Here is an 11,791-nt window from a genome sequence, read left to right as displayed (position 1 = left end):
AGAAATAACGATTCCTAAAGATTTTGCTTAATAGTATGAATGTGGAATACCAAGCAATTATGTAGATGTAGATACGCATCAACACTTAATCTCTACTCTTCTGCCTTGTTTATAATCATTTAAATCATCCCAATATTTTACCCTGAAGAGATATAACGTTCTTCTGAAACTTAACTATCTAATTAACTTTCTTAATCTTCACGTAAATAAATTCCTTTCTTCTATATGCCTGTTTAAAAGTTTTTAACGACGAATTTTTATATAAAATTAATGGCTCTTCCAAAGCTATTTTGTAACAATAACATTGATTATGATCACATTTTGCTTTTGCAACAAATTAGACATATAGTTTCACTGACGTAATCTCTACATATAAAATACATAAGATTTGTTTGCTCCTTATGTCTAGAATGCATACTCGTATTTAAAGGCAAATATTAACATGAGAAATGAACCTGAAACCGTGGCTTGTTAGCATGTTTTGTATATTAAAGTGCATTCAGTGCATTTATGAACAATGAAAACAGCTGATGGGATCACAAAAATCATTGATCAAGTTGGCCATCTGTGTCTTCTTTTGGAAAAATGAAAAGAAGAAAAACCTAATTGATCAAACAAGCATTCGGGGATTCCAGGTAAGATACTGGCTGAGGCAATTGGACTGGCTGGCCAAAGGCCAAGATCCAAGTTGAATACAGATTTTAGCCAAATAACAAGACCAAAATCAAATTTTAGGTATCTAACTCATACCAGATACCTCCTCGCTTTTACTTAAATTTGCATTTATCTGAACACGAATGCGATTGAGCATTTCTTCCTCTCTTGCTAAATAAGCCATTCAGCATTCATCTCCTGTTCATTCCCTTTGCCTATATTTTTACTGGGTTCTTTGCCTTTTTCTTATGATTTGCATGAGTCCCTCGAGTATGCTAGGTATTAATGCCAAGTCAGTCCTAGACACTGCAAACACCTATCCCCCTTGCCCCCACCTTAACCTCAGAGCATCCATCCTCTCATGCTTGGTCGGGCAGATGGGAGAGTGTACCCGAACTGAGGTTGGGTGTCTAGTCTCATAGCTCTGTCCGTTACCAGCTGTGTGAGCCTGGTCCTTAACTTCCTCTTCTCTAAGATAGGGATAATAGTGTCTGCCGGACAGGGCTTGCTGGGGGAATTAAATGAGTTCCAGTGGGTGAAGGGCTGGCTAAGTGCCAGCTCACTGTTTTTTCCTTTGTACCTCCTCAGGGGAGAGATTTAGGAAAATTCTTCACCACAGAAGGAGGCAGGAAACTTTTCAGCCACCGTTGACAGCAGGGTGTCAAGCCCATGATTCCTGGTGTTAAGCCCTGTTAATCTCTCGGTATATGGGAAGCTTGAGGAAAAGAGAGCCAGCCTTGTCCTTAGGAAGGTGCCACCCTAAGCAGGGATGGATAGTACCAGGAAAGGCTTTTTGAAGTAGAGAGCCCTGCTGGGGTCCTAGCAAAGAGGACGGCAACTCGCTCTGTGTGTGTGAGAGAGAGTGGTGCTGGAAGACGCCCCAAGAGGGCTCGGGGTTCCCTTTCGATCAGTGGTTCCAATGCAGAGATGAGGTCTGTAAAGTTGTCGTTCAGTGTGTATAAAGTTCAGCAAAATGCGTACGTTCTGGACATGCGCTGTCTCTAGCTAACCTAGCGTCTAGAGCTGAAAACACTGTACTGTGCACTTAGTAGTTTGTTAAGAGGGGAGCTCTCACGTTGAGTGTTCTTGCACGCAAAGCAAACACAAAGACAAAGGGACAGGAGGGAGCTTTTGGAGGTGATGGACGTGTTGTTACCTTGATTGTGGTGATGGTTTCACAGGTATATGCATATCTCTAAACTTGTCATCAGACAGTAAACATGTCCAGTTATATCTCAATAAAGCTGTTAAAAAATTACAAATGTCACTAGGTCTACGCTGGAGCCTGGGAGTCTTTATTCTTAAAATCTCTCCAGTGATTCCAATATACATTCCTATTTTAAAATAAGGAGAGGTTGGGGGCACCTGGCTGGCTCTGTCGGTAGAGCACGCGACTCTTGATCTCGGGGTTGTGGTTTTGAGCCCCATGTTGGGTATAGAGGTGACTGAAGAATAAAATCTTAAAAAAACAAATAAAATAAGACATGGTTGAGAGAGAAAGAGAGGCAGGCTGATGGACTAAGAGAGAAAAAGAAAGAGGGAGGGGCAGAGCCAAATGCACCTATTTATGGACACACACACACACGTTTATATCCATGCACATGAGTGTACATATATATACAGTGAGACATTCAAGTCAGAATGACACACAGAGACTGAACAAAATCCAGAGACAGAGAGAGATAAAGAGGAGGGAAAAGGAGACGACCCGGAGAGCAAAAGAGAGAGGGGGAAGAAAGATGGTACAGGAGAGTCTGGGAGAGAGTGGATCTCCATGACATAGAGAAAGAAGGAAAGGCAGAGACAGAGACAGGAACTGGAAGATGGGAAGGAGGCCACCATGTCAGAAAACGGAGACCTTAAACCTCTTATCCGGAAAACCCCCAAACCTGTGAGATGAGAACCTGGCACCAAAGTGACTGGAAAATGAGACCCCAGACTCAGCTGCTCCAAGTTCCACTTTCCCCACCTGTTTGCTGTATGGTTTTGGCAAGTCCCTGAGCACATCTGTGCCTCCATTTCCTCAACCTTAAAACGAAGGGGTCCTATGCGTGATCAACGGTAATATTTGGTAAATCTCTATGGTGTCAGTCCTGAAAGATACCAAGACAGGGCTGTGGACTTCTTACAAAATTTTCAGAACGGTAGAACAGAATTTAAAAATGAGGAAAAATGAGATGAAGTGTCTCAGAGAGCTGATGGTTTCGATTCACCCACGCGCCCCTTCTCACTAGAAAGTTCTAAGGCTCTTGGTCTCACATTATTCACCTAAAACCTGTCCATTTCCTTGTAGGAGCACTTTCTCCTCTGTTCATTAATATTCCTGCTCATGACCCCAGCCCCTGCAAGATCCTATTAATATACACATGATTGGATTTTATGGGCCTCATGGATATGCATGAGCTCATCTTGGGGCATCATTAACCATGGGGCTATCCCATCCGAACTACCCTGATTGTAACCACTTACAGAAAACCCTCCTTTGGGGAGTGGCAGTGTCTTCCTACAGACAGGTTGGGGCCAAAACGGTCGGGCCTGTCCTCAAATAATACAGAGATTTGGGGAGCACAACCTTAAAGAGGGCTCGTGGAGACAGCTAGGGCCAAGAAGGACTCTCTCAAAGGTACACCTCGACCTAGAAACTCGGGAGGGGTGTGAGAAGTGGGACCCGGGGGCCCCCACAGCAAAGAAGGAGGATTTAGAGCAGCACTGTCCTCTGCAGGAAATATAACATGAGCCATAAATATCATTGTAAGTTTTATAGTAGCCACATTTTTTTTAAAAAGTAAGAACAGGTGCAGTTTATTTTAATTATATTTTTGTTGAACTGTGATACCCAAAATATTATCATTTAGCATATGATCAACACCAAAAATTTAATGAGATATTTATATGCTTTTCTTTTTCATACTTCATCTTCAGAGCCCAGTAAGTATTTCACACTTACAACATTGGGCAATGAGAACTCACCACATTTCAAGGGCTCAAGAGCCACAAATGGCTGGTGGCTGCCATACCGGACAGTACTCTGGAGCTCTGGGAAAGAAAGGCCAAAGAAAGTGGGGAAGGGGGGCACGGGGGCAGATTCCTTTTTCTGTTAAGAAACTCAAAGAGGTGGGTGAAGCCACCTCTGGATGGCTTCAGGCTGCACGAGCTATGTAAAGCCACGGAAGGCTGTCTGTACCCCAAGTCTGGGGAAAAGAGATGGAAGAAAAGAGAACTAGCCTGGACAAATTGCCTATTAAGTTCCTGGTAGCCAACTACTATCCTCATGGTCCCATGAATCTTTGCACCATCCCTCTAAGGTAAGGCTCACTCTCCCTGTTTCATGGAGGAGAAAGCTGAGATTCAGACATCTTTCTGAGGTCCTGTCACTCTTCCCTCCAAAGGCGGCCTGAATACGTAATAGAAGGGATGCTTGTGTGTGTGTAAGGGGGTCTCACACTGAGGTTTTGTTTCACACATGGAGTCATTATCTGTTGCCAAGGAGTGGAAGGACTCAGTATTTTGAAGCCACACTACGCCCATGAGTTCCTATAATACCCACAATAGCTTCCATAGTTGGATTTTTATCTCCACTTAACAGATGAGAACTTGAAAACTGGAGATCAGAGAGGTCAAATGATCTTCCCAAGGCCACCCAGTAGATAAATGGGAGAGGTGGGCTATGAACCGTGGTCGGTTGGGCGCCATTCTCTTCTCATGGCTCCACTGTGACATTTTTGGCTCAAGAGAACCAGCAAGCTGGGGAGGTGGGCTAGGCTGCCCCCTGGTGACCCTTTTAGCACCTTAATACTACTTGGTGTGGCTGTTCCATGTTGGGTGACAGATATTGGTGCCCATGTCTCATCTCTGACTATTGAGGTCAGAAATCACGTCCAGTTCCTCTTGGTAGTTGCCACTGTTCTATATAGATGGTAGGGTTCTGGAATACTTATTAGATGGATGGATAAAAAAGTGAATGGTGAAAGAATGGATGGATGGATGGATGGATGGATGGATGATGGATGGGTGGATGGGTAGAAAGATGGATGAATGGATGGAAGGATGGAAGAATGGATGATGAATGGGTAGATGGATAGATGGATGATGGATGGATGGATGGATGGGTGGGCGGAAGGATGGATAAAATGATATTAACAATGAAGAATATCATTAAGCAGAGAAAGTATTTCCTAGAAGGTAACATTATAAAAAAAATTTTAGTTATTTATTTGACGGAGAGAGAGATTGAGTGTGCACAAGCTGAGGGAGCAAGCAGAGAGAAAGAGGGAGAAGCAGGCTTCCTGCTGAGCAGGGAGCCTGTTGTGGGGCTCGATCCCAGAACCCCTGGGATCATAACCTGAGCCTAAGGCAGACGCTTAACCGATTGAGCCACCCAGGCACCCCTAGAAGGTAACATTTTCAGAGAAGTTTGGAAGACAATAACAAAAGGTAAAAGAAAGAAGAAAATCATAGAACATTCCAAAATAAACTTACTTAATGAATTAATTACTGCAGGCCTAGCAAGGTGAAGAGAAGACTGGCTAATACTATCATCATCATCATCATCATCATCATCATCATTATCATTAATGGTCAACATTTACTGTGATCTTTCTCTATAGCAGACACTGTGCTAAGTATTTTATATCTTTTATCTGATTTGGTCTTTCCAAACGCTCTGCGGAGTAGGTATGATTCTTATTTTATGGATGAGTAAGTGCCTTGCTCATCGTCACTCTGCCAGCTACCAGTGAAGCATCCACTCAGGCTCTTAATCCCTGTGAAATGTGGCTACCAGGGGGCCCCTAGCACTGTGCTTTGCTCTATGCCTGTTTGCTAGATCTGGTCCATAACAGCTACTTCTGAAAATTAATCCATTCTAAAGCCAGCCATCTATATAGATTTTTAATTTCATAATTTTATTTTATTTTATTTTATTTTAAGATTTTATTTCTTTATTTGACAGAGAGAGGGAACACAAGCAGGGCGAGCGGGAGAGGGAGAAGCAGGCTTCCCGCGGAGCAGGGAGCCTGATGTGGGGCTCGATCCCAGGAGCTGGGATCATGACCTGAGCTGAAGGCAGACGCTTAACGACTGAGCCACCCAGGCGCCCCTAATTTCACAATTTTAAATGGCCTCATATTGCTTAATCCAGGATGCTCTTTTTTGTTTTCCCAAATTTTGACAATTTGCACCTGAGTGTGTGAGCATGTTTGCATCCATATACCTGTCCATATGTATATAATGTGTGCATATTTGTGTGTATGTGTATGTATACACATCTGTAATGGATACACACATATATGTATATGGATGCATATACATAATTATTTTTAATTATGAAAGTCATACACATGTATGGTAAAAAATTTAAATGGAGAGTCTCACAGTTGTCCTTAGCTGCTCATTCTCACTTCTCAGAGATCCTATCCATCAAAAATATGGTGACAATGGCAGGATGCCAACTCCAGCTACCCCACGGCCCAGGACAAAGGGTCCTCCACAGCATTTGAATGTGCTAGTGCTCAGGGAATGACTTGGTCCTGACCTGAATGTTCCAGACGTGGGTGTCTGGCTATTATGGGTCACTTTACGGTTCAACCATTGTCTTGAACCACCCCCAAATATTTTCTATTAATATCCATGTCTTGATCCAAGGAGGCTCATTAACATTCCAGAATATCAGTCCGTCTTGGCTCCTTGCATTGTACAACATCCTTTATGGCACAAAGAAGCAAGCCATGCAGATACCTGGGGGTGGGGGGAGCATCCAGGCAGAGAGAAGAGAAAGTGCAAAGGTCCTGAGGTGGAAGGAAGCCTGGCCTGTGCTGGAAGCACTGAAAAGCTTAGTGTAGCTGGAGCGGATCAAAGGAGAACAAGAGTGATAAAGAATGAGCTTTGAGGGGAAAGCCGTGGTATGGACTGTGGTTGCATTTAAAAGTGATGGAGAATTGTGAATTAATGGATGCCACTTTCCCTCACTTTAATCTCTCCAGTGGCTTCCATTTGCATTTAGAATCTAAGGGAGGCTCTGCAGGGTCCTGCCCCATCCACCTCACCAAGCATCTCTCAAGCCTCACTCCTCCCTGCTCTGGCCCAGTTGTTCCTTAAATACACCTAGCTCTTTCTCGAATCCTGCCCCTTCGGCCCAGATGAGCTGCCACTGCCCCAGGCTCCCCTCATGTCTACATCCCACTCTTCCTGCAGGTCTGTTTCCGTGTCATCTTCTCAGAAGAGCTTCCCCTGGCCTTCTGACCAGAAGTCACCTTGCCCCAGTTATTCCTTATGGCAGCCTTGGTCCTCCTCCTTCGGAGCCACGATCATGAGCAAGAGTTCCATGCTTGTCTCTGGTTTATTCCCTTCCTGTCGGTCTCCTTCGCAGACGGCCAGCCCCACGAAGGCAGGGGCCGGGCCTGTCTCATGAGCTGCTCTCGCTCATCCCCTAGCCTTGCAGACCACGTACCGTGCGGACTCAGTAATATTTAAATGAATGCTTAAAAGCAAGCACCAAGAGAGGTCCGATCAGCAGCCCTGTGGACGGGACAGGGGAGAGCCTGGAGGCCAGGACATCCTTGACAGAACATGACCACTGTTTGGGGACTTTGTAGGAGCAGGAGAGACAGAGAGAAGGCGCTGGGTTCAAGAGCCCTTCAGGAAGTAGAAGCCATGGGGTTTGATGCTTGCTATCTGAGGGAGGAGAAAGCTTTACTCTTGGGGTAACAACTTGGGGGATGGGGAAGAACTGGGGGTGGGGGCCTTAGAAATAACGGAAATGTATTTCTCATGGTTCTATTGTCCGGGAAGTTCAAGACCGTGGCACCGCAGATTCAGGGTCTGGGGAAAACCCACTTTGTGGTAGACAATCATCTTCTCACTGAGTCTTCGCGTGGTGGAAGGGGCAAGGGGCTCTCTGGGGTCCCTTTTACAAGGGCACTAATCCTACTCATGAGGCTTCACCCTCATGACCTCATCACTCCCGAAGACCCCACCTCCTACTGCCAACACCTTGGGGGTTAAGATCCCAACATATGAATTTGGGGGAGTCACAAACATTCAGACCATAGCAAACACAGTTCAATTAAGTTGTGTGTGGGGGGCGGTGGGTGGGGATATTTGGGGCTTTATATCAGGAGCCCAGTCTTGGAATCTGAGGTGATTGAGGGGCAATCTAGATGGACATTCGCCAGGGGGCAGGTGAAAATACAGTCTTGACACTCAGAAGTGAAATTTGCCTGGAGAGGTCTGGTACGAACGATGATTTCGGCTGACATTTCTGGAGTGCTTAACACACGTGAGGTCCCACAGTAAGCCTGAAGACAGCATGGCGTAGCAGCCAAGAGCCCAGTTTCTGGAGTTAGGTTGTCAGGGTTCCGGTAGAAGCCCCCCCGCTTTCGAGGTTTGTGATCCTCAGCAAGATGCTTAAGTTCTCTGGGCCTCCACTTCCCCAAATGTGCAATGGGGCTACTACTAGGGCCCCCCACTTTCGGTTACTATCAGGATCATAATGAATTTAGAATCGTGTATAGCACTCAATGAGTATTACCTGTTATTTTTTTATGATCTCAGCGAATCATCATAACAAGTCTAAATGGTAAGTAGGATTAGTATCCCTATTTTCAAAATATATTTTATTTATTTATTTGAGAGAAAGAGGGTGAGCAGGGGAAGGGGCAGACTCCCTGCTGAGCAGGGAGCCAATGTGGGGCTTAATCCTAGGACCCCGGAATCATGACCTGAGTGGAAGGCAGATGCTTAACCGACTGAGCCACCCAGGTGTCCCAGTATCCCCATTTTTTAGTTGATGAAGCTAAGGCTTGGAGAATTTAAGTAACTTCTGAAGGTCACCCAGGTGGGAAATGGTAGAGTCAGGATTTCAACCAGGACCAGCTAGCCTCCACAATCAAAGGTGGGTCCAACTCCAGAGTCTGAACCACCAGTCGGAGTTAGTCATGAGCAGGTAGGCAGTGAATGAGACATCACTCAGGAAAAGCAAGTTTGGGGCATGGTGTTGTGGTTAAAAATAACAAGAGAAATCAGAAAATGCTCCCATATGTAGCAGGAAAGCCAAGTGAAAAGGTGTGTTCTGAGACCCGGGTGCTCAGTGGCGCCACCTACCTGTTCGAGGACCTGAATCTACGGCTCTGGGATATTTTTTCCTCCCCCAACCCACCATCCAGATTTGTTGCCATCTGATGTCTCCCCTGAGCTGCCCTGATCTTTGCCTTAATTTTTCATAAACAAAACCAACAATTTACAACGGAAACACACTTTTGCATCAGGATCTGCCTGGACCCTTGCGGCCTCCCCCAGGGGCAGGAATTATTAACCTACATTCTGCAGGTGAGGGAACAAAGACCCACAGATGGGAAGTGGTTTATGGAGCTTGAGAACTCTGACACTGGTGTAGACAGGTCTGCCGTTGAACCCGAGGTCCGTCACCTACCATCTGTGGTGCTTGGATAAGTTACTTAACCTCCCATATCTTGGTTTCGCTCTTCCGTAAACAGAGCTGATCATGCCTGCTCATCAGGTCATTAGAAGGTGGCATACAGTAGGCGCTCAATAACTGGTAGCCAGCAGAAGTGGTAATAGTAACTGAGTCTCAAGACAAAAGCAGACCACCGAGTCCAACCCTGAGTTGTTGTTTCTGTGGAAAATGGCATATCTATGTGTCATTAAGGAAATGGCAGAGAGGCAAGTAGAAATTCCGGCTGGGGAGGATGGTAAATGCTGATCATTAAGGTACTTTCATATCCCGCTGGAGATGGGTATGATCCATGAGGAGGGTTTAAGGCTACGGTTAAGATCCCCATGACGAGTAGAGCCTTTGAAGCTATTTACGTGGGTTAGAATCCTGCCATTTCCTCTCTGCGTAACCAACTCAGGCAGATCACTCGGCTTCTCTGAGCCTCAGCTTCCTCATCTGTAAAATGGGATTAAAATAGCTATCATTTCATTTGTGAGAACCAAGCGGCATACTGTGTGTTGAGCGTGTAGCCTGGAATACAGTAAATGCTCAACAAATGCAACATTTCTCCTTCCCATCACACCGACCCCTCCGTAATGACAGTGTATATATTTTTTCTTTCCTGTAAGAGTAAATTACTCTTCACTGCCCTCTAGGGGTAGAAAGTAAAATGGCATGCATGACACCAAACCTGGGAGTTAGTGGAAGAAGGAACCCATAGGAGCAAAATTTTTGTCTTCCTGGGGCTCTGGGTGGCTCAGTCGGTTGAGCGTCTGCCTTCAGCTGGGGTCATGATCTTGAGGTCCTGGGATCTAGCCCCGTGTCAGGGTCCCTGCTCAGTGGAGAGTCTGCTTCTCCCTTTCCCTCTGCCCCTGCCCCCCACTTATGCACGCACTCTCTCTCTCTCAAATAAATAAAATCTTTTAAAAAAATTTTTTGGGGCACCTGGGTGGCTCAGTCATTAAGCATCTGCCTTCGGCTCAGGTCATGGTCCCAGGGTCCTGGGATTGAGCCCCGCATCGGGCTCCCTGTCCAGCGGGAAACCTGCTTCTCCCTCTCCCACTCCCCCTGCTTGTGTTCCCTCTCTCGCTGTGTCTCCTCTGTCAAATACATAAATAAAATCTTTTTAGAAAAAATAAAAAATAGGGGCGCCTGGGTGGCTCAGTCGGTTAAGCATCTGCTTTCGGCTCAGGTCATGATCCCAGGGTCCTGGGATCGAGCCCCGCATCGGGCTCCCTGCTCTGCGGGAAGCCTGCTTCTCCCTCTCCCACTCCCCCTGCTTGTGTTCCCTCTCTCTCTGTGTCGCTCTCTGTCAAATAAATAAATAAAATCTTAATAAATAAATAAATAAATAAATAAATTTTTTGTCTTCCTTCAGTCCAGAAAGAAGAGGCCTGTTGAGATGAACCCATGGTCCAGTTACATGTTGGGATGGACAACCTTCCTCCTCTACTCCCATGAGACAAGTGGAAGTGAGTATACTGGAAAATGATGGGGAGGATTTGGAAATTAGAAAGAGTGAATGGGTCAAAGCAAGGATTCCTGGATTCAGGTAAGGAGGAGATAGAGAATCATCTGCTTCTGGACCGCCTTGACCGCAGATAACTGAAAACAAGAAAAGCGAGACCCTGGATAAGTGGGTGGTTGCTGTAATGGACACAAGCACCTTTCATGATGCTCAGCACATGGAAGGGAAGTGCAGATATGTTAATTAAAAGGGGGGCTCTAGGGGTGCCTGGGCGGCTCAGTTGGTGATGCCTCTGACTCTGGATTTTGGCTCAGGTCTGTGAGATTGAGCCTCACGTTGGGCTCTGAGCTGGGCGTGGAGCCTGCTTGAGATTCTTTCCCTCTCCCTTGCCCCTCCCCCACCACTTGCGTGTTCACTCTCTCTCTCTCTCTAAAAAAAGGGGGGCGCTCTATAATTCCAATGGATTGAGTCTTCAGACTCCAACTTAGACCCTCCACTCTCTTTCTTAAATTGTGGTAAAATGCTCAGAACATAAAATTTACAATATTTACCATTTTGAAGTGCACAGTTCCATAGAAGTACATTCACATTGTTGTACAACCAATAGCCAGCACTCTTTTCAGCCTGCAAAACTAAAACTCTGTACCCATTAAACAACTTGCACCTCCCCCTCCCTTCAGCCCCGGCAACCACCCTTCTACTTTCTTTCTCCATGAATTTGACTGCTCTGATACCTCATGAAAGTGGAATCAAACAGTACTTGTCTTTTTGTGATTGGCTCATGTCACTTCGCATAATGTCCTCAAGATTCATCCATGTTGTAGCAGCTGTCAGAATTCCCTTTCCCTTTAGGGCTGCATGATATTCCACTGTGTGTGGGATACACACATGTACATACCACCTTTTGTTTATCCATTCATCCACTGATGGACTTGGATGGTGTCTACATTTTGGCTATTGTGAATAACACTGCTCTAACCATTGGGTGTTACAAATACTTCTTTGAGAACCCACTTTCAATTCTTTTGGGGATATACCCAGAAGGGGAATTCCTGGGTCATATGGTAATTCTCTGTTTAATTTTTTGAGGAAATGCCATACTGTTTTCCAAAGCAGCTACACCATTTTACATTCCCATCAACAGTGCATAAGGTTCTAATTTCTCCACATCCTTGCCAACACTTGTTGTTTTCTTTTTTTTTTTTTTTTTTTTTTTT

At 45.4% G+C, this 11,791-nt stretch overlaps 1 protein-coding gene across 2 annotated transcripts in view; it reads left to right on the top strand.

Annotated features, from left to right (window-relative positions):
• Positions 1–10,487: 10,487 nt before the first annotated feature.
• Positions 10,488–11,791, top strand: part of ELSPBP1 (epididymal sperm binding protein 1) — a 15,045-nt gene continuing 13,741 nt past the window's right edge. Inside the window, exon 1 of one of the 2 annotated variants that reach the window (XM_032388965.1) lies at positions 10,488–10,578. Coding sequence is in view for 1 of the 2 variants with exons in the window: in XM_032388964.1 (XP_032244855.1) it covers positions 10,509–10,578 (70 nt within the window). In the remaining variant the exon portion in view is untranslated. The remainder of the gene's footprint in view (positions 10,579–11,791) is intronic. The other variant, XM_032388964.1, reaches the window with a different exon arrangement.

The sequence above is a fragment of the Phoca vitulina genome, unplaced genomic scaffold, assembly GCF_004348235.1.
Source record: "Phoca vitulina isolate PV1807 unplaced genomic scaffold, GSC_HSeal_1.0 scaffold52, whole genome shotgun sequence".
In the NCBI taxonomy this organism is placed as follows: Eukaryota; Metazoa; Chordata; class Mammalia; order Carnivora; family Phocidae; genus Phoca; species Phoca vitulina.
This window is presented reverse-complemented; position numbering and strand designations above follow the sequence as displayed.